The sequence below is a fragment of the Lontra canadensis genome, unplaced genomic scaffold (genome assembly GCF_010015895.1).
Source record: "Lontra canadensis isolate GAN:19392208 unplaced genomic scaffold, GSC_riverotter_1.0 scaffold6, whole genome shotgun sequence".
Taxonomy (NCBI): Eukaryota; Metazoa; Chordata; class Mammalia; order Carnivora; family Mustelidae; genus Lontra; species Lontra canadensis.
In genome coordinates this window covers 30042315-30068685 of record NW_022631000.1, presented here as the reverse complement: position 1 = coordinate 30068685, position 26371 = coordinate 30042315, and the positions used below count along the sequence as shown (strand labels likewise).

Genomic DNA, 26371 nt, shown 5'->3' with positions numbered 1-26371 from the left:
GAGCAACGTTTTTAGAAAAAATTCCATATCTCATTCAGCATGTGAATTCTTGCCACTTCTATAATAAAACTCAAATTGACAAATGTAACATCTCAAGGCATGGTAATAAAAATGTCTACCTTTATTTTAAAAAAAACAGCTTAAATATTCCAGAAGCTTGTACATGACTGTATTTGGTAGTGTCCATCTTGAACAATTTTACCTATCTGGTAAATAAGGTCTATCTGAATACTTATATAGCTCTTTAGGAACATTGGCTCTGTGCATTAAATTTTCTCATATAGACATATCATATCACTCAACACATTTTTTTCCCTTTTTACTCTGTTTAACTCTGTTTAACTGAAATTTCCTACAATCAAAAATGCCTGAACTACAAGTAAATGAAGCATTAACCTGAATGCAGTGAGCCTGCCGAGATCAACTCTCTCCTCCCTCTACAGCTCCTGCTCTCAGGTTTACACTCCCCACCATGTCAGATAGGCTAGAATAAGCCATTCTAATTTCCTCCTTTTCAGAAGGGAAAGCTGTCAAGAGAGAACATAAAAAGCACTTCAAGTAATCATCAGTTCATCACTGAAGGAAAACCAAGAGTTTTCTAAGGGCAACTAAAATATTATGGACTTACTCTGGCTTCTAAGTTGAGGAAAGTTTTCAATTTTTAATCACTCTAAATTCACGTTCAGACATCCCCACTCATTCCCTTAGTTACTTTGCCTTTGGTGGGGGCTGGGGGGCGGAGAGGAAGGGAAGACAGAGAAGCTACTGTTCCCTAAGTATCAACCCCGTTTTAAAGCACTGAAGGAATTGTCCCATATATTATCTCATTTAATCTTCACAATATTATAAGGTAACTATCCCCAAGCTTATTTTCCAGAAGAACAGACCCAGCTATATTAATGATTTTCCAAAGGCGGGTGGGGGAGGGGGAACAACTATGAATTGGAGGGGCTGAAATCCAAGTTGGAGTCTGTCTGTCTCCAGAGTTACTAGGCTCTTGTCATGGCCCAACAATGCCTGAAGCAAAATTTCCCAAGTGAAGACATGGAGTAAGTAGCACAGCACAAGGCAGGGAATCAATAGGAGGTCAGGAGTCGTATGCAGGCATATCTCCAGGCTCAATCTCCAAACCATCCCTTCCCTCTAATCAACCATTACACATGAAGTTCTCATACCAGAAAAAGGTAAGTGCTTTATTTAAAGCAGACCTAATAGATACAAATCATTTCAAATGACAGATTAAACACAGTAATTCAAGCATAGGGACCTAAAGATACCAATCTCAGCAAGGGAACATTAAAGGGTTTATAGTAATTATACTCAGCACAAATTCGCAGCCACTGGATGTGAGCCACAATTAGAGTGACTTTTGTGTACAGAGAGATTGGAGAGTAAGATGTGATGAAGACTTTACTACAGTCCTTGTTGCATGTTCTGGCTCCATGCAATAGGCAGGGGCACTCAAGACAGATCGACTTGTGCTATGAGATCTCTGCTTGTCTTTGTTTTGTAGTGAGTTAGTGTATTACAAAAGACTAGTGCAGGGGCGCCCGGGTGACTCAGTCTGTGAAGTGTCTGCCTTCAGCTCAGGTCTTAATCCCAGAGTCCTGGCATTGAGCCCCACATGGGGCTCCCCACTCAGCGAGGAGTCTGCTTCTCCTTCTGTCTTTCCCCCTGGCTTGTGCTCTCTCTCTCAAATAAATAAAACCTTTACAAAAAAAAAAAAAAAAAAAAGGAAAAGAAAAGATTAGCAGACCCTCTATGCAAAGGAAAATCATATGCAAGAGAGAAAGGACTAGAAGACCAAGGCAAGCTTTGGTAATGCATTTGCCAATGTCTCACACTAAAAAGGTGGGAGGGTAGGAATAGGGTAAAGGGTTCTTTCAAGGTTTTAGCAAGACTTATCAATAATGATACCAAACTTTTATTCTAAGATCTTAGAAACACATTCTCTCCTTGAGTGCTTCGGTCTCTTCTAATACTATATTCTGAAAAATCAGTAAGGTTATGGGAATTCTTATCTAAAATTCTGTAATTAAATCAGAATCCTCCTTTTATAGAACAATAAAACCAAGAAAATTTGAGTAAGTTATCCAGTAATCCCAAAGAAAATGAGAGTTTGGATCTACTGACTTTGTGATCCGTGATCCATGAACCAGGTCTTTTTTGAACAAGATTACAGATATTCCCATTTGACCTCAAAATCCCACAAATTTAAAAGGCTAATACAACCAAAGTGCCTCAGAAACCTTCTGGGGCACCCCCTACTACATATCCTACAGAAATATCCTACCAAATACAGAGCAAACCAATTTTCAAAAGCCAAGGGGACGTTTTTAAAAAAGTAAAAAAGGAGAGATTGTTCTAAAGATTAAAAGCCTAAAATGACAGCTAAATCAAATGCCATGTATAACCAGTGATTGAATGCCACATCAAAAAAATTAAAAGGTATTACTGGGAAATTGCAAAATTTTAATACAGACAGAATATTTTAAAATGTTACTGCTTCAACATTAATCTTGTCTGATAATAATATTGTGATTAGGTAAGAGAATATCCTTGTTTTTAGAAAGCACAAGCTGAAGAAGCTAAGGGCAAGGCATCTGTCACAAGGACTGCAACTTCAAACAGGTCCTCCCAAAATACTGTGGGGGGGTTAGAGTATGTGAAAAATGTTAATAGTGTGTAAGTGGAGATGAAATTTAGTTGCACCATTATTTCAATTTGCCTGTGGACTTGACATCTTTAAAAATAACATTAGAAGAAAAAAAGTCACCTTCAGTAAAATATGGAAAAACAATTTTTTTTAAACATTGTGGTGGTCGAGAACGACAAACACATATCCCAGGACATTGTCTTGTACTCAAAATAAATTTGGGGTTTGTAATGGCTAAAACAATGTTATTAAAAGAGCTTCCCTTCATTTAATAGGATCTTCCAATGAAGCAGCAAGATAATTATTGTTATAAAGTCTCCTGTGGCTTTTATGAAATGTGAGACTTGCTATAAAAACCAGCACAAAAAAAAAAAAAAAAAATTAAGCGGGTTAACCTTTCGGTGATTTGAACATAATAAAGTTATGGGCTGTTTTTCAGCTGCTCTTTTCATCAAAGCATTACACTTTCTTCGTGACTAAACGTGTACTACTTCCCTTTTTGAATGTTAAGTAAGACCGGCTTGAACAAGTCCCAACTTGAGACTGGCATGATATGCTTCAGGACAAATGCATAAAGGCTGCCTCATGCAAACTTTTTCATTCCTAGACTTAATTTGCATCACTGACCAAAGCTTTTAAATACAACAATCTGACTATTACATTCCCCAAAATGGGAAAAAACTATTGCAACCCCAGCCCACCTCCAGGAAGAGAGCAAGCTGTCTACTACACTGCATGGACAAGCAGACGGCAGCTCCTTCCCTCCTCCATGAGATCTTTCGAAAACAGCAATAGGTACAACGTCAAGGTGCTTCGCTGTACAGGAAGAACATGGTCCTTACACAGGACAAGGATTTTTTTTTTACCATAAAAAATTAATATTGTTAGTTGGCCCTAACTAACTGATTCTGCTTGGCGAAATTTTTTGATTCTGCTTGGCGAAATTTTTATTTACCTGTTTGAATGTTGCAAAATCTTGCAAATCTTTTGGAGATTTTTATCTGAAAGTTCTAAAAGTAATTACAAATAAGAAAAAGTGATTTGAAAAAAAAAGGTGATTTGATTATATAAATGTATCATTACAGGAAGATTTTTTGAAAAATAAAGTGGTTTTGTCCTTTTTTTTTTTTAAAGATTTTATTTATTTGAGAGAGAGAGAGAGAGCACAAGCAGGGGGAGGAGCAGCGGAAGAGGGAGGGAGAAGCAAACTCCCGGCTGACCAAGGAGCCCAACACAGGGCTCAATCCTAGAACCCTGGGACCACAACCTGATCCGAAGGCAGATGTTCAACCAACTGAGCCACCCAGCTACCCACTACTTTATTTTTAAAAATGGAATTTAAGGGATTGGGTGAGAACTCATCCCCACAATAAATTTATTTAAAATATTTTGAATACTGACATTCGTGTATATGTAAAAATATGTCTACAGATCTCATGAGATTCTTGAGTAGAACAACAGGTTTCCAATGTTATCAATCACAAGTATAAGCACATTTCAATTTTAGTTTTTAAACAATAAGTAGAATAATATCTTAAAGGATTTGTCTTATAAAATATATTCTGATTCCTTTTAATCCAACATTAATCAGCAGGAAGGTTGCATGCGTATTTTCTAATTAGCAACAGGAAGCTCCTCCACCTACATGAGAAAGAAAAAAAAGAAAGGAAAGAAAACAAAGGACAGAAAGAAGGAAAAATACAGACAGAAATGACCTAAACATTGGGACTGACTTAGCAGGGGCCAACCCCAACCTGACACTTCATCTCCTCCTCCTTAAACAGTCCTCTGGCATTCTGAGCTCCAGCCCTCTGTGTTCCCTTCAGGTGAATCACCATCAGATTCCTGCAAGTTCAGGAAATGCTCTTCCCCAGTCTACAAATCTCACCTACTCTCAGATGTGAGTCATTTACATTAGCAAGAGAGCAAGTTGCTCAAGCTGTTCGGAGCAGGACAATCTCAAAGTACACCCTGAAGGGGCCCAGGGGAGAACCCACTTTCTCCGACAGGGGAGAAAAATGCTTATTTCTCATGCTGTGCGAGAAAACCCACTTCTCTGTCAACCATAGTTTCAAGGCTTATTCTTAATTAGAGTTGAGGAGCCTGTTTCAACTTGAAGACACCGTATCAGGTGAATGGACACCCAGACACCGCAATGAAAGGTAAATAAAAAAATTTTTTTTCAAATTTTCTTAAAAGCTATGGCTGATAGGACACATCACTAGACTTTAATTATCCTTCTGCTTAAACCGGAGGTATGAAGAAAACATAGAAATGAGAATACTAACTGCATAAGATAATTTAAGTCTTCCCTCTCTGGGAGGCAACACATTCCAAAACAGGGGCCATATGTTCTTCATGAAGCTTCACTGTTTCCAACTGGGGCGGGTGGAAAATGTAAATTGTGTATTGTGCCTCCAAACATGGAAACGATGACTTGGAAATCACTTAAGTTAAAATTTTTTTATCACATTTACTGTATTCAATGAGTAAAATTCATAGTGTCTTGTAATTGTTTCTCAAGACCCAAAATGTACATTTGTTTCATAATGTTTCATTCACATTTTTTTTAAAAAGGAGAAGCCAAAAGAAAAAAGATAATTTTCTGGCCAAATTGCTTCATTTTGATAAAAACACCTCAATCTTTTCATCGTGCCACAACGAACAGGGCGATCCTCATTCCAATTCCTTCAGAGATCATGTTAAAACATGTCTGGAAAGGCACTGAGAAAACCGCCCGGCTACCTACAAAGGGCTCCAACACCTTAGTTCGGCCTCACATTCAAACTGTAAGGTAGCTTTTGCTTCACTGAGAAAAACAAAAAACAAGCACGGAGATTTGAACTTGCTGAATTTATAACAAAGACATGAAAAGATAGGTGAGCTGCAAGTAGGGTGACTTTTGATTCACTAGGTTAACATTTACCTACTAAGGAACTCTGTATTACTAAAACTGTATGGAGCAGGGAGGGCCAGGCACTGGTCATATTGTATATCATTATTATCTCTGCCATTCTGAAGTTAACAAAAATCTTTCCTTCTTGAAATTAGGAATCAAGGAGCTTCTCTTAGTCCTTCAGCAATACCCTTTGCTAAGACTATCATTTCCAACACCTACTTGAAGAGTGTTTTTGGTATACGTGGGTGAAGGCAGAGTGGCTGGAGGGATAGCTGGATTCCTGAATACCATATTTAAGGATGTAGGTCAGGGGTGGAGGAGAGGGGAGTAATTAGCAGAAAATCATAACTTTCATGAAGAAGCTAAGGGGAAATTTCCTAGCCAGAGACAGTGTGCTGAGAGGGATTACTGCACTCAGGGAAGAGGGTGGGTGAAGGGAGACCAAATGAGAATTGATGTTTTTCTTTAGATTAAAAGTGTGCATGCCCTCTCTTCTCTGTGCGCGCCTGCTCTTCTTCCTTCCTTGATATCTCAGGGTTTCGCTTCCTTCAAGAACAAAAAATATTTCATGCTTTGCCCTGTACTCAGAAAATGCCACAGAAATTTAACATAGAGGGGACAAGAATAGTCATTTGCTTTTTGTATGCCTCTAAACAGGAAAACTAAACTAAACTAAACTAAACCCCCCTCAAAGCCTGTCCTAGTGAGGGCAAGACAGAGTGAGGCAAAATCTAGGTAAAATCACCTGGGAGTAGTCTACAGTCTCTGGGACAGATGCTCTATGCACAGGCAAGGGACAGTAGTTTGATTTAGGGCAGAAAATCCAGGATCCACCGCAAAATGTGAAGGGTTTGAAGACTGTGCCAAAAGTTATCAGGGTGAGCTGGGCAAGCCTCTTCTCCAAGAGCTCACTGACATCCGTCAGAGTAAAATGTGGGGATCAGATCAGATGGTCATTAGAGGGCCCCTGCACCTCTCCAGTCCCACATTGCCACATAATATATATATATTATATATATATACATACAAACACACATATACACTAATTGGTTTTCTTTCTGTGTTATTACAGAAAAATAATTTAAATTTAAATTTAATAATAAATTTATTATTAATTAAATTATTAATTATGTAATTATATAATTATTAAATTAATAAATATTAAATTAAGTTTAATAATAAAAATAATTTAAATACTAATAGTTGAATATCAGAATTATTCTTCTTCTATTACGTGTTCCTAAACAGAGACGCAACTACAATTTTAATGGTTCTCCATTCCATTCTGTTTAGGGTAGATTAAGTTATAGGTAAGTATGCTGAGGTACTAGAATTGGTTACCAAGAACCAAGACTTGGCTCAAACAAAGGAATACCTGAAGGAGAAACTGGGTGGAGCCAAACATGATAAGGAGAAATGATCCTTTCCAATTCTGTCTCAGCCAACTACATAATGCTAATCAAATCCCAACCTCTTTAGGTTCCAGATTCTCCCTCTCCAAGACCGGGATGAATACAGTTTGTTCCCACTTCCTCAGGTAGAAAGATGTGCACCAATACAAACACCAGGGTCACCTGCAGTTCTTGTAGTTGTGACCATCAAAAGAGAGGGGAGAGCAGAGGCAGCCATGATCTTGTGATTAAAAAGTAGATGAGATGGGGGGAGGGGTTGAGGGAGGAAAGAGAAAACAAACCATAACAATAAGGTTTTTTTTCTTAAAGATTTTATTTATTTGACAGAGATCACAAGTAGGCAGAGAGGCAGGCAGAGAGAGAGAGGAAGGGAAGCAGGCTCCCTGCTGAGCAGAGAGCCTGATGCTGGGCTCAATCCCAGGACCCTGAGACCATGACCTGAGCCAAAGGCAGAGGTTTAACCCACTGAGCCACCCAGGTGTCCCAACAATAAAGTTTTAACAACAGAACCAACTGAGGGTTGATGGAGGGAGGTGGGTGGGGGGAGGGGCTAGATGGGGGATGGGCATAAAGGAGCGCATTTGTTATGATGAGCACTGGGGGTTGTATGTTAAGTGATGAATCGCTGAATTCTACTCCTGAAACCAATATTGCACTATGTGTTAACTAGAATTTAAATAAAAATTAAAAAAAAAAAATTAGTTTCCAACTAAAGAAAATATAAACATTTTTTTTAAAATGTATGTAGTTGAGGTGAACCACCTGGAAAACATCAGGGTAAAAAAGAAACAAGACTCAAAACGTTCTGCTTCAGACCAAAGGTCAAAGCCAAGCTCCTTCCTGACCTGGTGACAATTTTTTTTTTCTCTTTAAGTAGGCTCCACATTGGGCATGGAGTTCAACAAAGGGCCCAAACTCCCGACCCTGAAATCAAGACCTGAGCCGAGACCAAGAGTCAGATACTTAACCAATTGAACCACCCAGGCACCCCAAGCTGGTGACAATTTATTTTGTTTTTGTTTTTGTTTTTTTAAAGATATGATTTTTTTTAAAGATTTTATCTATTTATTTGAGAGAGAGAGAGAGCATTAGAGGGGAGAGGTCAGAGGGAGAAGCAGACTCCCTGCTGAGAAGTAAGCCTGATGTGGGTTGGGACTCGATCCGGGGACTTCAGGATCATGACCTGAGCCCAAGGCAGATGCTTAACCAACTGAGCCATCCAGGCGCAGGCGCCCCTCCGGTGACAATTTGTAAATACTCTTCCTCCTTACGTGGCAAAAATGGGCAAAATAGAGTTTGTTCTCCATCTTGTACCTAAGTAGCATATTTTATCTTTTATTAACATTCTTATTAACCAAAGATGAAAAAATTTACACTAAAATGCATTCGAAGAAGAGCACTGTTTAACTTGTTATAAGACATCACATTAAGTCATTTGAATCAGTGACTCTTACTAATAATGCAATTTCTGAAAGCAATTTCTATCATTTTGGAAAGAGAAGGTAATTCCTTAAACGACTTTCTCTAATGTATTAGATAAAACTCATGACACACACTGCCCTTCTAGCCTTAATACTAGAACAACAATCACAGGGCGCCTGGGTGGCTCAGTTGGTTGCGCCACTGCCTTTGGCTGGGGTCGCGATCCCGGAGTCTCCGGATCCAGTCCCGCCTCGGGCTCCCAGCTCTGCGGGGAGTCTGCTTCTCCCTCTGACCTTCTCCTCTCTCATCTCTCTCTCACTCTCTCAAATAAGTAAATGAAATCTTAAAAAAAAATTCATAACACACATTGATAGCTTAATATATGCCCAAGAGCACTGTGTATTTTAATCCGTATTTTAAATGAAGAAAAAGCTTCACTCATCTATAAGGTATATACTGCCATTACCTCCATTTTACAGCTGAGCAAACTGGAGTTGAAAAGTTACCCAAGTAAACAGCAGAGCTGCGCCCCTGAATCATGTCTATCATCAGTCAGCCATACTGTGCAAGTTCGGAGTCAACGCACTGTTGGCTATTAGTGACCTCTTTTTGATGCATAGTTTGTAAGCAAAATAATATAGACTTGTGATTTACTTCCTGTACTACTTGACTGTAGGAACTAAATGACCGTCTTGGGTACAGGATAGCCCCCCACTATGGAGCTACTTTACTTCCTAGTTTTTCCAAAGGAGGCATCACATTATAATCAGCACATGAACCCCCAATTTGTGTAGAAGCAGCAACAACGGGGCAGTTAAGAACACAACGCTCAGACTGACTTGTGTTCAAATCCAGACTCTGGTCTCTCACTAGGTGTGTTAATCTAGGCTCTCGCACTCAGCTGTCTGCTTAAAGAACCTCTCTAAGATTCAGTTTATTTGAAAAATGGTGGGTAGGGGGATGGGGAGGGAGGGTACTACTCTTACAATACCCAGGAAGCATTGAAATAGTTCTGACTATAAGCCAAGCACCAATAAAACAATCTATAAGGATCAATACCCCATTCAATCATCAAATCAATCCAATGATGAATGTTTTACATTAGAGAAAACTCAGGCATAGGTAACCCGCCCAAGTAAATGAAAGATCTCCAACTTGAATCCAATGTCTTTTTCTAAATTAAAATGTATCTAAATAATTCAGAACCACCCTACCTGCAAAATAGTATTGGCCAGCATTTGCCAAACCCTCACTCTTACTAATATTGTTGTTGTGCCTTACAAGATATAAACACAAACACAGACTTCTTCTCTGTTAGCAGAGGAGCATTAGCCAATAGCCTGAACATACTCTCAGGTCAGAGATGCTGGCCTTCAGCCACCAGAGCAACTCTCCAGAGGACAGAGAGTAGGGTCAAACTCTGCAGAAGCCAGTATAAGAGAGGGCAGCTGAAATAAAATCATGGAAGGTCCCTGCACCAAAGATGCTTCTGATCCAGTTCAAGAAAAGTGGTAACAGAGACCACTTGGGCTGCGAGCACTCAGCAGCGTGGCTTCAGGCAGGGAGCTGGCAGAAGAGGTGCAAGAAAGGAACACATGGACGTGAGCTGCCTCAATACTGCAGGCACCACAGGGCCTGCCACACTCCATTAGGGATGGACGACTTCCCTGCTCAAGCCTCTTCCTCCTTCTACCTACCAGACACAAAGGTTATAAAGGAAACTGAAAAGAAATTATCAGTGGCCTTCTCAAACCAATTTGGATAGACTGGCTAAAAGAAAAATTGGAACAACTACAAAATTAATTGTTTACTGGATGCCCTTACAAAGCTAGTCCTTCACATCATGACTAGGTCCCATGTGGCTACTCAGGGCCCAGAGCAACATACAAGACTTAACTTATCAGAGCTACAGTTATTTTTTAGTTGTTTCAACCAAACATTTTAAAGGTCTACCCAGCCGAAATTCAAACAAGATAAAGTCTTGCATTGTGTTGAAGTGCCTATGTAGTACTCACACCATATGCAGCAAAATGAATGAATAAAAGACCAGTGGATGCCATCAAAAACGTAACTACTATACGCAGGTAGCAGCGTATTATGACCACTGTTGAAGAGACATTTCCATTGTATGTGTTCAACCCCAATTTTCCCCTTTCCCTGAAACATTCTAATTTTATGCTTCAGTAATATATTCTAAGAACTGAAATTTCTCAAGTGTTAGGCATATTAGGTTGGATTATATGAAAATTGCCATTTCTACCTATAAAAATAATGTGTCCATGTGGTCCAACCTAATACATCAGCAATAAGGAAGAAGAAACTTTGGAGTTCTTTGAAAGAGCATTCATCCCAAATTAAATACACTGCAATTCAATTCTGAAATCCTATAAACCATCCCACAGCTTGTCTTACAAACTCATCAATTTCAGTTAAAAAGGAAAATACTAAGGGAAAATTGGTAAAAATGAGGAAGAGGTTTGGAGCAGGAATCCCATAACAAGGCTCTGGATCCCCCTAAGGCATGAACAGAAACCCCAAGGAGAGGCCTGACATAGCCCCACCATGAATGAAGTTAGATGTCACAAACTGTAACCCACAGACAAATTTTATGTGGTCTGCCCAGTGCGTTAACAAAATTAATCCATAATTTAAAATTCATGTAATTTTACATAAAAATCCGTTTTTCTTATAAATCAGATAGTCTGGTAGCAACTGACCCGCACACTTGTGTAACAACAATCCAGAGCCTAAGAGTGGGGCAGCACCCCACAGATCATGCAGTCCCCAGCCCTGCTGATTACCTCCCCCAACGCTCTAGCTGTTAGCTGTGTTTTATCAGCCTACTGATACTGTTGATGATTTCGCCTTAGACCTGGCTCGCTTTTTCTCACTGACATGACCTATAGGGCTATATTTGAATTTGTAACTCTCCACTCTAGTCTTTTTCCTTAGTGAGCTGTTCAGAAACATCAGAGGAGTGTTTGACCAGCCTTCCTCCTGGTCTCTGGCCATGGCTTTCATGAGATCAGCTGCCAGTTCCTATTCTCTCAGCCCTCCCTGGATTGTACTCTTTTCCTTCAGATGGTAAAAGAAGATACACATAAAGATAAAAATGGCAGAAATCCACTAAGATCAGATTAGGTCACGGGAGGCCACATTCCATGAGAACCTAACATTAAAGCGAATGTCTCCTGAGCCTCCCACTGTGTTGTCAAGTACTATGCTGGACTGTGGAGATAGAAGGATTCAAAGATGTCCAGGCATTCAGGAAAACAGGAAAAATGCAAAGTAGCTAGAGACCTGAACAGCCAGGCTAAAAACCATAAAGAGCTAGAAAACCTAGGGACTGAGGAGTGCTGACACAGTACAGGGGGAAACATGGAAGTCTTTGAGAAGAGGTGGCAGATCAGTGAGGCTCAAAAGCCTGCCCAGTGGACAAGGGAGAGACAGACAGGGAAGGTCTGGTGCAGGAGTGTGGGAGCTGCCAAGTGGGCAGGTAGACAGGATCAGGTCAGCAGGGTACCTAGAGAGTGGCTTGAGAGGTGTTCTGTACAGGACAGAAAGCTCGTGAAGGTTATAATGAAAGGAAATATGACAGGCAGAGGAAAGAGAAAACATAGGTGACAAATATTATAATAGTACGAACAGACAGATTACTTATTTCTCCTAGTTGAGCAACTTATCATCTTTATACATCAAACAAGAATTATTTTGATTCAAATATTCCCACTAGTTTGAGAATCACTGTTCTAAAAATAAGGTAATTAATGCCAGTGAGGTTGACAGTAGGAATTGCTTTAAAGAAAATGTTCTGTGTGTGTAAGCATGTGTGCATATGTGTGTGTGTTTGCAAACACACATATGTGAAATTAATTATATGTGATGCCAGATCCTTTTATTACATATATATGGGGAGTGGGCAATTTATTTCTTCTTTTTATAAGAGGACAAAATAAGAAACAATGAGGATTTGATGATAATAAAGATGTAAAATATCTACTGGTACTGAAGACCTCATTAAGGAGTTTTTAAATTGCTAATAAAGGTAAGGGAAGAAACTGAAGGAGGACTTGTCTCTTAGGAATCAGTCTTTTCTATTAATTTAATTTGTTTGATTAAACTGTGATCTGAAGAATTAGGGTAGCTAACCTGACACCCATTCTACTGATAGGTATTCTCTTGAGAATACTTACCCTTATCCATAGCTAGAAGACCATAAAGATGACCTTATTGGAAAGATGAAGATCACCTCCACCACCATCACCAGGAAGAATAATGTTAACTCTTAAGTTTAATGCTTAAGCCATGGAATGACTTTTCTGAAACAAGGAATAGCATCTCATTAAGCTTGTGGAAAACATTCTTCCTTTCTTCAGGGTGGTAACCAAACTAAACTCTTTATCTGAGATCATAAATTCCGAGAATTTTTTTTTTTTTTAAGGAACCAGAAGTTACTTGAAATATATTTGGCTCCACATACTCATCTAAAACCACTACTCTGTTTATAGAAACTACAGCCTGTAACCTCTCTAACCAGCCTCTTCTATATCAATAATGCAGAATCCAACTCTGCCAAAACAGAAAGCAAAAATATATACTTCAACTCCGTAAACTGTAAAATTTAACCATATGACTAATAAAAATTGTGTTACTGAGCAGAAAAAAACCTATTTGCCCAGCATTACACCCTTATATTATTGTAGTACTTACAATATAAAATTGACTTTATATATATTATCACATGACATCTCAAAGTACCTTTGGGAGCTAGGCCAGGCATTCACTGCTTTCCTCGTTTCAGAGATGTGTAAGTTCAAGCTCTGAGAGGTAAAATGTTTTGTCCAGGATCACAGACTTAAATACTGAGTCAAAAACTCAATACCTGCCCAGGTCGGAGACACTGGCCAGGCTACTTCTGAGCTTCCAATAATAGAGCCAAATGTCAGAGCAGAGACGCTCTGGGGTCACAAGAGTGGAAGCTCATTTCCTGGCCTTGCCTCTCACTGTGGATGATGTTGGGTAGGTTGTGGAATCTCCCTAATAAGATTCCCCTCCTGTAAAAAGGGAATAACCAGGTTTGGGGATAAGGTTACGAATTAGACTCAAGCCTTGCCTTCATGGAGTTTACTACCCACTTTACATCACTCCCAAATAAATACTTGTAAAACAAGTGGTCAGAGGTCAAAAATATGCTAAATCTCAATGTGAACCAAAATACACATAATTTTAAGCTATAGATGCCAAGTGCAACTCTGGAAAGAGAACTTTAGAGTAGGACCTGAACAACCTGAATGAACAACTGTGTACTTTGCATTCCAACACCTTTGGGATGGGACTCCAAGCAGGCATTAATGAAGTGCTCAATGATGACAGTGACCTCATTTTATTATAAAAACAAGTAAACTGTATCCAGTGAGTTAACTTGTTTCTTTCCCAAGGCCTCCAGCAAAGCTGTTAACAGTCTTGGAAAACCCTCACTCCCTCCCCCTCTCTCCCTCAGATTTAAATTGGGAAAGCTTCTTGGGTTAGAGGCAATTCCAAAGGCAAGAGAAGCTGTACCTTTCATCAGAAACGTCATATTACATGTTTTTTATGCGTACTACATCTTTACCACTGATACTTCATATTAGATGTTTTTTATGCGTACTACATCTTTACCACTGATACTTCAGGACACTGCAGCACTATTCCCATTATGAGCTACTGGCTTAGCTAGAAAACGTAGTAGGAAAGTTTTCTTTTCTGTAAGATCTGAAATTCTCACAGTTTTGGATATGAGCCTTTGAAGAACAAACTGGAAGGTGGAAGACAAATAGGAGACAGACGACGTCACCAAATAATCACTCCACAAAACGATGAATTGCTGCGACCAGGGAGCGGGCACTTACTGGCATTCCCCTTTCAGATCTTGGTCGGAAGGGCAATAAGGAGACCCTGTGCAGACAGAGAGAACGAAGGCCTGGTTGGGTCCCAGTAGGGACAGCTGCTGGCTCTTCCTGCTGCGGCAGGTTCCCCCAGCTAGGCGCAAGGGGCTCGCCAAGCATGCTGAGGTCGAACATAGCAAATCTGAAGAAGGCCGCTATGTGCCCAAGGTAGCAGTTCAGCCCTCCTGGATGCAGGACCCTTCCTCTGATGTTCCCGTTACCCTTAAAGGGGGACAGCAGAGGGCTGGATGGACACCCAGCACACCTGAGCTCGAGTCTCTATTCTACCACTTATAACCTGTCCTTCCTTGGGACCCAGAATCTCATTCTCCCACCAACAAAAGCAGTTTAAGAATAAGTAGTAAGGTTTTTGCTTAAAGACCCCAGCCCAGGACTCAGCACAGTGAAAAGATCAACTGTGACAATAATTCTCAGGTGTGAGCTAAGTAAGTTCTCCCACCACTATTTTTCTGGGTTGCTAAGAGGTAAAAGGAAAATCATTTGGAGAGAATGCTAAGCTACGGTCCCTAACTCAAGAAAATTCAAGACTCGTTAGGGAGGAGAACAGAGGAAAAATTAGAAAAATATATTTATAATTTAAACAGAACATTTGATGATCCATATAGTTCAAATATAGCCACATAAGATTAAATGATAAATGGACCAAAGGTTACAAAATCAGGTATCTGCAGGATCAGACAGGTACTGCTCCCGAAGTGAGGAGGCCCAGGTATGTCAACAGAGAGTGCTGCGAACAGGTAAACCGGAGTGCACTTCCCATTGGGAAGAGGCAGCAAATACTGCTAGAATGCTCCTGCTCACTGTTTGCAGATCTCATTTTTCAGGAGATGATCCAAATCCGGGTTCTAATGTGAATTTTCCTGATGTTGTTTTCAACATTGTTCAGGTTAAACAAAACAAGATCTCCAGTTTAGAGGACTGGCAGTCCCTTCACCAGCTGGACAGGGGAAAACAAACCTCCCCCTCCCCCACCCCATCTCCTACCCTCCAAAAGTAAGCTCCATAAAATCATTCCTCACTTTTATCCCCCGCAGTCTAATAGAACTGCAGCTTCAGTTTCAATCAGATCTGAGCTAAATGCTGACTCTACCCATTTCCTGCCATGTGAGTCAGGGCAAGTTAATTACGTGTCTGAACCTTGGATCTTCCCACCTGGGGGAGAAAAGGGAATAAAGCACCTGGGTCACAGAACCGCTCTGAAGACTGTAGGAAACATTAGCAACTAGTCCAAGGTCTAAGATAAAGGAGACACTTGGAAGGCCTTGGTCCTTTCCCACTACCCGCATTTAAAAAGCCAGTGTACAGCCAACTACAGCTAACAAAATAGTCAAAGGAGGGTATCAATGGGTGGCAGAAAAAAAAAGAAGAAAGGGAAAGAAAAGAAAAACAAAACAAAACAAAACAGATCTCTAAGCCTCGATACCATCTAACCTCAGGAATGGTGTGAGGCTTGGGCCTACCACAGACATCACATTCCTGAGTGCTTTCATCAGCTCTCAGAGGGGGGAGCAGTAGGTGGCCCAACAGGATTCCCACCCATGAACGAGGTCCTGGAACCAAGCCATTACTGCCGCTGTAGCCATCCTCACTGGGACACCCTGCAGGAGCTGGGACATGAACGGGGCACACGGCTGCTCTGGAGTCAACCACACAGGGAGCCCTGCAGCTGGAGAACACACAGCCATCAGAGGAGGCTGGGAGACAACTGCAAGGAAGGGCAAGCTCTGAGAGCTGAAAGATCCGTCAAAGGGCTCCTAACAGGGTGGCTAAGACCACAAACCACATGACAATACCAGCATGAACAGGGTGGCGAGAATTTGGCTCCCCTTGTGGCCAACCAACCAGTCCCTAAATGCATCCCATTGTGTCCCTATGACACACAACAGGAACGAACAAGACAGCCCCTACCCTGTACAGCTCTGCCAGCTGCCTCATAAACATCCTCACTTTAAGCTTGCATACGAGGGACGTAACAGCATACTCATGCTCTACATGAGGAAATGGAAGGTCAGAAAGCTGGAAGCTAAGAGGGCTGGGCTTGAAAGCTAGCACTCCAGCAAAATGCTGCCATACTCGGCTAGGAACAAGGGCAAGGGCAAGGAAATATTTTAAATGCCAGGCATTCAGTGGGAAGCTTAACAGAATCTTCCATTGGTTGTATGACTGTCACTCTACTTCCCATCCTTTTCTCTCCTTCCCATCACAGGCACACTTTCTTTGAAATTGTCCCCTCACTTCCTTACCTCACAAACATTACTCAACCGTCTGTCAACAGGTCTCTGCCTCTGCCTTACGCCACCCTCCCAAACCGACACACACGCACAGTACAACACGTGCAGCCCTGGCAAAGATGAACAGTGACCTCTTTGTTAACTGAATCCTATCCAATGGCACTTTGCTCTCCTGTATTACTTGATTTCCCTGCAGGATAAAACGAATCCTAGCTTCTCATTTCTTGAACTTTCTTCTTGATGCACATGACATTACTTTCCTCTAATAACTGCCCAGCTCTCTGGCCCTCCTTCAGGCACTTCTCCTTCCCTAAGAATGCTCTTTAAAAGTATCAACATCAGCACTGTCCCATTCTCACTCTACTGGATAGGTTCCTCCTGGGTAATCTCATTCCATTCCCACCGCTTGTTCTACAATGGATCCTCTGTTGACCTTAAAGGTGTATCACCAGCCAGAAGCACTCCTCTTAGCTCCAGACCTGTACCTTCAATCACCTAGCAGATATCACATGAATACGTGAGTATCCTCAAATCAAAAAATCCAAAACTGAATTCTACTGAACCCTTTATGCAATTCTCCTCTCATTTTGGCCCTAACACCCCAAACACCTGGGAGGCCAATACCCCCCCTCCTCTCCCTATTCAGCAACATCAGGCTCCAGTTTCCTATCTCTCCATCACTCGATACCATCATCATCCACAGATTACTGCACCTTCTTTGGCCACATTCAGCCTTTCCACATGCTTCTTTCCCATTGGACCTTCAGCAAACTTGCCACAATTACCAGCATCACCGCAGCCATTAGAACCTCCCTGACTCCCACTTCCCCTCATCAGGATACATCTCTTTTCTGGGTCCTCCTTAAGGGCTTTCTGTGGTCTCTTGCTGCTGCTTGTGGTTCACCCACTTCTAGACACTGCTCCTCTTCCAGGTGGGTAAACTATATTAGAATTCTTATTATTTAGTAAGGTGTACGTGAAGCCAAGAGGAGGCGGGGGGGAAAAACATGTAACTCGGGAAGAGAGAAATGTAAAAATCAAGGTGTGTTTGTCAGGTAAACTTCAGGAAATGTTTCCATGAGAAGCTTGATTCAAGGAAAAAAAAAAAAAGTTTACTGAATCCAAGGATCATTATTATGAAGATTAGAAAACTAAGCGAAAGAAAGAAACAAACAAACAAACAAACAAAGAAACAAAGAAAGAAAACAAACTAAGTGCTTCAATCATCCTTCCTGGTAAACTTTGATAAGTAAAAACAAAGCAGAGTTTCACCTTCTTGTCTTGGTTTAAAAAATCCTGCAACATTTGCACCCAAAAATGAAAGATTCTTAAGAGCCCTTATCGTCTATGCTCTTTGAAATAAAAAAATACCTATTTACCACCCACTACGTACTACACACTGTAGCAACTGGACATGGTACCTAAATTATCAAAGACAGGATTTGGGCAGGGAGGGGAATCACTAAAAATTTGTGAGCCATTATCTTCCATCTACTACTAATCTAGCACCTAAAAGTCATGTGATACTAGGAACAGAAAAGAAGGGCAAAGTAACAGAAAAAGATATAAAAAAAATTTAATTAAAAAAAAAAAAAAAAAGAAAGCAACAAGTGCCTCTCCATTTGCTGCCAAATTCTTCAATATACTTCTGCCTGCAAAGTGCTCTTTCCCTGTTGACTCAGCCAATGTAACTGCTTACTCCAGCCAGAAATCTGTGTTGTACTGGAGAGGAGGTTAGTTGGGTCTCTTTGCAGCTCTATAGTATATGAGCAACATCAGGAAAGAGACATTACTGTCTCACAGGATTTCATGAGCAGTAGTGTGACTTCCCGTACAGCAAATCATTCATTCCATAAAACTGTCTGACTTTAGCAGCATACTTACCAACACAGTTCTCAAGATTTCTTCTTTTATCAACACTTCAGAGAAGCCAGAAAACATAGAATAGACAGGGCTGTTTGAAGGAGAAGTAGGGGAAATGTTCTAAAGCATTCAATGTTACAGGCACATACGATCTCAGTTAATCTTTATATAAGTGTGTGGAATCTGAAGCATGGAAAAGTTTAGGAATTTAGCCAAACGCACACGCCCATCACTCAAACCCAATTAAATTATTCACTCCTAATCATACTTTGAGATTGAATGGAACACAGTTATCACAGAGAAATACAGGGACTTAACAAGACAAACATTCAAACAATATTAAATTCTTAAGGGAAATCTATGCTTGAGGAAAACACAGAAGCCGGCTCACCTAAATTAGAGTCCTGACTGGGATTTTCTAGGTTCTTCAGGGCAATTCCAGAAAGGTCAGGTGACTTGACAGAGATCACACAGCTGGTTAGTGTAAACCCAGAACTAGAACCCCAGAGATTATAAGAATAGGATACTAAAAGCATATGAGCTTATAAAACACTCTTATTATCAGTGCTAGATTAAAAAAAAAAAAAGCATTTTTTAAACAATTTCCAATTGCATATAAGTTGATCACAGATGCATTTATTATATGCTCAAGTTAGGGGAAAAATAGAATTCAGTAGAAGCAGGGATGGGACGATATAAGTTAACACGTCCTAAGCACATTCCTAGAACCTAGGTTCTGATAACCGTCTTTGGACTATTTCACATAATCTTTATTACAATCCTGAAATACAATGATTATGATTCTCATTTCAGAGAAGAGGACACTGAGTCACAGAGACATTAATAACTTTCCCACAGCTATACACTGGCATTCAGACAGACAGCATACACAGAAATGGTCCTTCCTCCATGTCAGGCTAGAAAAGGACACAGAAGGATGCAACTCTCCTGTGGCACAGCTGTTTGTATCCAAAGAGCATGCCTTTTCTGAACTGTGAAAGCACATACATGTATTTTTAAAGAAAAGATAGGGGTGTCTGGGTGGCTCAGTTGGTTGGGTATCTGACTCTTGATTTCAACTCAGGTCATGGTCGAATCCCACACTGGGCTCAGAGGGGAGTCTGTCTGAGATTCTCTCTCTTCCTCTCCCTCCATCCCTCTCCCTGCCCAGCTCTCTGAAATAAATAAAGCTTAGGAAGGAAGAGAGGGAGGAAGGAAGGGAGGAAGGGAGGCAGGAAGGAAGGAAAGGAGGGAGGGAGGGAGGGAGGGAGGGAGGGAGGGTAGAAGGAAGGAAGGGAGGGAGAGAGGAAGGAAGGGAGGAAAGGAGGCCAGCAGGCAGGCAGGAAGGAAGGGAGAGTGATTAAATTACTGTGTTCATATTCCTTCCTAATCCACCCCCCTCCGGCTTTTTTTTGCCCAGGACTCAAGCCAATAATAACCTATGCCGAACCCTGCCCTCAGTCGTCCTCAAGTGTTTCCTGACACGTATTTTTGCTTCCAGTCCATCACAGCTAAAGAATGGGGCTCAACCTGACACTTGCAAAATTACCAGGTAAGCCACAGGGAAAAAAAATGCACAAAAAAATCTTCCTTGATCAATAACTGATATTTATCCTGTATGAAAATTTGGAGTTTTATTGGCCACCGAACCAATTAGCAAAATACATCAGCATTTAGCCTGGCCTTTCATTAAATATAAAACAGGGTGGGACAGCATCACCGAGAGAAATTTAACTTTCTTTTACTTAATTCTAAGCTTTGTTCCATCTACAGACGTCTCAAAAAGGGACAAGAAAGAAGACTAACATTTGCGGAAGATTTTTATACCCAAACTAAAGTACCTACTACTTCCCAGGTATAATAATGTAAAAAACTAAGGTACACTGAGGTTTCCCAGGAGGCCAAAGACCACATCTTCCTCCTCTCCTGGGGAATTATTTCAACCATGACCACACAAGGGCAGCTGTGCCATGGTAGTGACACCCTGTAATTTGCACGACCCATGTGTTTCATTCGTACCAGGCAGGTTAGAGCAGTGACATATTGTTGATACTTTCACATTTTGTGCCAAAGAGGGACACACCCCAATGAGCAATAATGTAGCTACACCGAAAGCAAAAGGACCAAGATTCTTCACCACTCTATCATTCCTACCATGACTGCAATTGAGACAAATTGTAGTTAATGACTTATGTTACAAAGTGAACATCTACTAAGTACTAGAGACTGTGCTGGAAATAATGTTTGCAGAGAATTTGACTCTTGGGAGATCTGGCAAAATGGCTACAGTTTATTCTCTTTTACAAAGCTATGAAGTGACTAAACCAGCACAAATCGGACTTTCTGCAATGACACGAAGGCCCTTTATCTGCCCTGCCCAATAAGGGTAGTCACATGGAGTTAACTATGTGTGGCTACAAACCCCATACATTTCTCCAACACACCAACACAGACAACCACATCCCACCGCCTCAACACCTGTACAATACTTCTCTCACACACGTGCTGCCACCAAATGTTAATTTACTGCAGAACTAGAGTTCTATGTCATTGCCTTTGTTGATATAATTTAAAAGGAGCTGGTGGAGGAAGAGCAGGAGAGAAATCTGCACCCTCATTTGTCAGTCTTTATCAAGCTCTGAGCTAAATACGCCAGGTAATAATAATGTCCTAGTAAACAAGGAGTGTGTGAGAAAATAGCCTTTACACTGTAAAAACACCTTCTAATTTTTCTTAATTGGATCACCAAGCTACCTGTCATTAAAAACCTTCCCTAACTATGCCAAGTTTTTTTATTGACAGTGAAGAACAACATGATAAAATCGGCCTGGGTGAAGAGAGCCACATACTTTTAATGGCCATTGTTCCTCAGCAGAATACTGTGCACAGAAAGGCTTCTAAGCACACCAACTAGCTTTGGGAAAACTGGGGGCAAGGACACAGAAGAGAAGAAATAATAGGAGTGGCTGGCAAAGAAGAAAATAACATAGACTTGATTCTTTAAAAAATCAATTAGAGAAAATTCTCTATATGAAGTTTGGAGCCTTCCAGAGCAAGTCACAGACAACAAACCAATATTTCCCTCTCTTCTACCATATTATTTCATAAAATAGCCCATAACAAGTTTAACCACTAATTTGCCTAAGCTGCATTATAAATGTGGAATTTGTGAATGAAGAAACAACCAAGCCCAGGCTTATCCTACTGAATTAGAAAGTCCTGTATTCCAAAATGTTAATCCTATACATAAACTAAGGAAGCAAATAGTAGGAGGTGACATAATCAACAAGCTCAACACCAGACTCGCAAAGCCGCAGTAACAGCAGTGGAACAAGGCCACTCGCGCTTAATATTTACAAGTTAGGAGACAGAGTATTTGTTAAGTACTATTTTTGACATTCTGATTTAAGACTCCATCTATAATAATAATTATAAATGATCAATAAATCATCATTGAATAAGAGAGCTTCTTCATACAATTAAAACTTTAAAACAGAATGACATACTGAGCAGACACACCAGCCTTAACCAACCCTGGGAAGTATGGATCTTTCCACCCCACAGCAGCTATGCACTGCCGTGAGGCAACACTGAACTTGAAATAGTCCATGGTGAGCATGCTACAGTAGTGAACCATTCTATTTGTACTTACAATGGCTTTGAAAACCATTCGTTAATTGCTGTTAAGCACAGCCATCGTATCAGGATATGATGTGGCTGCCCCTTTCCAGTCTGTGTCCCTTGGCTGGACCACTGATCCTGATTAAAACTGACTTGTCCTCTCTCGATTTCCCACAGGGTTCTATCCTGGGTTAGAACAAAGTCTCTGTTAATAGTTTAATTTAGGAAATTAATTCAAGCACTTTCTCAACCAGGTAAAACTGCACATCCTGGAAAGCTTCTCATAACATGGAGCTGATGGGGATCTTGTGGTGCAGAAGCAGCCAAGAGTCCAACATTTCATTAAGTTAAAATAGGCTTGAATGATACTGTTCAAGACAATATTTGAAACTGGCAACAGTAATGTAGATGGCAGCTGAATCAGGCATTTTAAACTTATAAAGCTCAATAATACTATGGGTCTCATCGTAACAGCCTAGTCCAGGTATAAATTACTAGCCTGTGTAAGGATATTTCTGCCAGGAAAACCAGTTTTTAAAAACACTTGTAGCGGCGAATAAAAGGAAAAGAATTAGAAAGAGTACAAGGTTATTTGGGAAGAGCCTACCCTTAAATTTTAGACAGCAATTTAAGAACCTGTTTTTAGATTATAATCATCAAACTATCTCCCCTGTTTCATTTCTTCAAAGAAGGTAACCAAAATAGATACTACACTGCCTGTTATACAAGGAAATGAGGACAAAATTAGTGTTGTTACCTCTAAAATAATACCATTCCAAAACATAACTGTCATAATCATAAACATGATTAATGAGTGACAAATAAAACTTCAGTAATGACTTTCTTCCTAAACTTACATCCAAAAAAGTTCATTTGAAAATTGTGTTAGTCCAGGTTTAAAAGAAAAAAGAAAAAAAAAAAAAAACCACTGATAACAAAATATAACTGGATGGCCACAAGATTTATTGGGGGATATGCTTGCAAGGGATCGCAGACAGAAAAGCAAGTCCAGCCCCTGTGCAGGAAAAAGGAGCAAGGAGGTCAAGTAGGAAGGTTCACACTACAGTGCAACATGAAGGGAGTTTTCACCAGCCTGAGGAGTCTTCTGGCCAAAGTCATTTGTCAAAAGAAACTCTTCTGTCCCAGGAAAAGTCTTGTCTTAGTATCCTTCCTGTGTTCAGTTACTGACTTAGAGCAGCTCTTGGGAAGCATCCATGAGCAAGAAAATGGTGGCAGACTCAGCCCTGAGCTAGAGCTGCCTGTGGATTTTGCTCTCCTCAGCAGGAGATGCACAAGACCCATTTCCAGGGTTGCCACATAAATAAGAGGCCCACACACCATGTTCCTGATTATGTGATAGAGTGGTATGGCATAGGCCTTTAACAATATGAAAAACTCAAAAAAAAAAAAAAAAAAAGAAGTAAAAGGTTTAAAATTTTTATCTGAGTGCAATAGATAGAATGTAGGCTTGTAAACAAAAAATAGGTATGAGCCTAGAACTGTTTTTGACAAATTGCTCTCCATGATAATAATCTTATATGTTAACAACTATTTCCTTTTGTTTCTATTCCTGGCAATGGTCCCTACTAAAGGTTCTTACATTCTATAAGCAAGCCATGGGCAAAAACTTCAAAATCATCCAGTAGTTTTACTTTCTCAATTGCTGATGATTAAGCAGCTTAAAACCCAGAACAGCCAATGCTAGCCCCTTTATTTTCATTACAGGAAAATCCAATTTTCTGCCCCCAGATTTTTTTTATTCTATTTGTAATGATATCAAACACTAAATTAAAAATCAGGATAATTGGCACTGGAATATTAATCTTCATTTTCAAAAGACTGGCATGAAGAACAGAAATACCACATTTTACACTCAAGGGACCTCAGCGTGTATGTGTCTGGGGAAAGGGGATGAGAGGACTGGAGAGAGAGACCACCAACACTGGGGCCACTCAAAACAGTAAAAATGCACTACAGTAACTATTTAAATTGCTAAGACATTTTTTAATTTGCCCAAAACAGCAGTGGCCTGTAAGGGAGGCTAGTAGTCTGCACAGCACACATGAGAAGCTCTGACATCCCATATCCCCACTTCTCTTACAGATAATGAGCTGCACAGCCAAGGGAGTCACGCTCCAAGTAACATGAGTGATGGACCCGGAAAGAACACCACTGTTAACAACGAGTTTGACACGATCGTCTTGCCTGTGCTTTACCTCATTATATTTGTGGCAAGCATCCTGCTGAACGGTCTAGCAGTGTGGATCTTCTTCCACATTAGGAATAAAACTAGCTTCATATTTTATCTCAAAAACATAGTTGTTGCTGACCTCATCATGACGCTGACATTTCCATTTCGAATAGTGCATGACGCAGGATTCGGACCTTGGTACTTCAAGTTTATCCTCTGCCGATACACTTCAGTTTTGTTTTACGCAAACATGTATACATCCATCGTATTTCTTGGGCTCATAAGCATCGATCGCTATCTGAAGGTGGTCAAGCCGTTTGGGGACTCTCGCATGTACAGCATAACTTTCACAAAGGTTTTATCTATTTGTGTTTGGGTGGTTATGGCTGTTCTGTCCTTGCCCAACATCATTCTAACAAATGGCCAACTAACCAAGGAAAATATTCACGACTGCATGAAACTCAAAAGTCCCTTGGGAGTCAAATGGCATGAAGCAGTCATTTATGTCAACAGCTGCCTCTTCGTGGCTGTGCTGGTGATCCTGATCGGATGTTACATAGCCATATCCAGGTACATCCATAAATCCAGCAGGCAATTTGTAAGCCAGTCAAGCCGAAAGCGGAAACATAACCAGAGCATACGGGTGGTTGTGGCAGTGTTCTTTACCTGCTTTCTACCCTATCACTTGTGTAGAATTCCTTTTACTTTCAGTCACTTAGACAGACATTTAGATGAATCTGCACACAAAATTCTGTATTACTGCAAAGAAATGACACTTTTCTTGTCTGCATGCAATGTGTGCCTGGATCCAATAATTTACTTTTTCATGTGTAGGTCATTTTCAAGAAGGCTATTCAAGAAATCAAATATCAGAACGAGGAGCGAAAGCATCAGGTCACTGCAAAGTGTCAGAAGATCGGAAGTCCGCATATATTATGATTATACAGACGTGTAGGAGTTACAAAGGCCATGAGGCCTCCTTATTTGTTGAAGTCAAAGTGTACAGAATGTAAATAAATGTTTCTTTTGATTATCCTCGTGTCAGCCTATCAAAATACGGATAAAAGAGAACAAAAATGGTATGAAAGTTGGGGATGATGTGGAACTAGGAGAAACATAAAGGCGTACCCAAAAAGCAAGCTAAGCGAGAGGTGGTGTGTAGCCGAGTGGCAGGTTCATGACTAGGGTGTCAGGAGCAGACCCCAGAGGCAGAGCATAGCAAGGCAATGTCAGTGCACCGCAGCCATCTGCCAGGAAATGCTGCTTTGAAGCCACATCAGAGAGAAGAGAAAATGGAGAGAAAATAACTGTGTAGCTATAAGGTTTAAGATTTGGGCTCATGTATTTCTGATATTACTAGGTACATATTAATTACTAGGCCTTCTGTCATTCCATCTGTGAATATGTACAACCTGTAGCCATCATCCCTTCACTGTATTTACCAATGTCTAAGACCATTAGAAAAGATTTGTGGTGTGGGTAAGAGGTAGGAGGGAGAAGATAAAACTGTATTTTTTGAGCAATGTGTTTCAAAGACTGAATTCAATTAACTGATTTTAAAAATTCACACTATTTCAGAGAGAAAAAATGTGACTATAAAGACAAATGTATCTTGGATAAAACACTACATTTGCCATTTGATCTTGTTATGCTATTAAATCCTCATTAGGCAAGGGTAGAGAAGAGAACATGGAGGCTTGGTTAATAATCAAATATATGTGGCTTATAGAAAACTCACTTAATAGTCTTTTTTTAGAAAAACTGGGGTGCCTGGGTGGCTCATTTGGTTAAGCATCTGACTGCTGATCTCAGCTCAGGTCTTGATCTCAGCATTGTGAGTTCAAGTCCCATGTTAGACTCCACACTGGGCGTGGTGCTTATATAAAGAAAAGGGAAGGGGGAGGGAAGGGGAGGGGAGGGGAGGAGAGGGAAGGGGAGGCTATCAGCAAAATAGTCTTTCCGTTAAGCTATTATCTGCCTTTAATAGTGTTCTCATTAGCTGAAAAATATTACCTTAAGTTGAAGGTAAGAGTGCCACAGATTAAGTCAAAAAAGCAAAAGAGTAATGTTTTAAATCTTAGAAGATTTACTTCTCCTTCAAGATAAATCCTTAAGCCTTCATGCTTCTCAA

General features: G+C 40.4%; 2 protein-coding genes across 7 annotated transcripts in view; one reads left to right on the top strand and one right to left on the bottom strand.

Moving 5' to 3' along the window:
* MED12L (mediator complex subunit 12L) overlaps nucleotides 1-26371 on the bottom strand; it is a 317533-nt gene that overhangs the window by 98686 nt on the left and 192476 nt on the right. The gene's annotated exons all lie outside the window — the stretch shown is intronic.
* Nucleotides 4322-25273, top strand: GPR87 (G protein-coupled receptor 87). 2 transcript variants are annotated; one of them, XM_032852505.1, is made up of 3 exons: nucleotides 4322-4818; nucleotides 19930-19980; nucleotides 24153-25273. In XM_032852505.1, the coding sequence occupies exons 2-3, from the start codon at nucleotides 19947-19949 to the stop codon at nucleotides 25193-25195; spliced, it is 1077 nt and encodes a 358-aa protein (XP_032708396.1). In that variant the 5' UTR covers nucleotides 4322-4818; nucleotides 19930-19946; the 3' UTR covers nucleotides 25196-25273. The 2 variants fall into 2 exon arrangements, with proteins under 2 accessions (XP_032708396.1, XP_032708395.1); XM_032852504.1 differs by having other exon boundaries at nucleotides 19849-19980.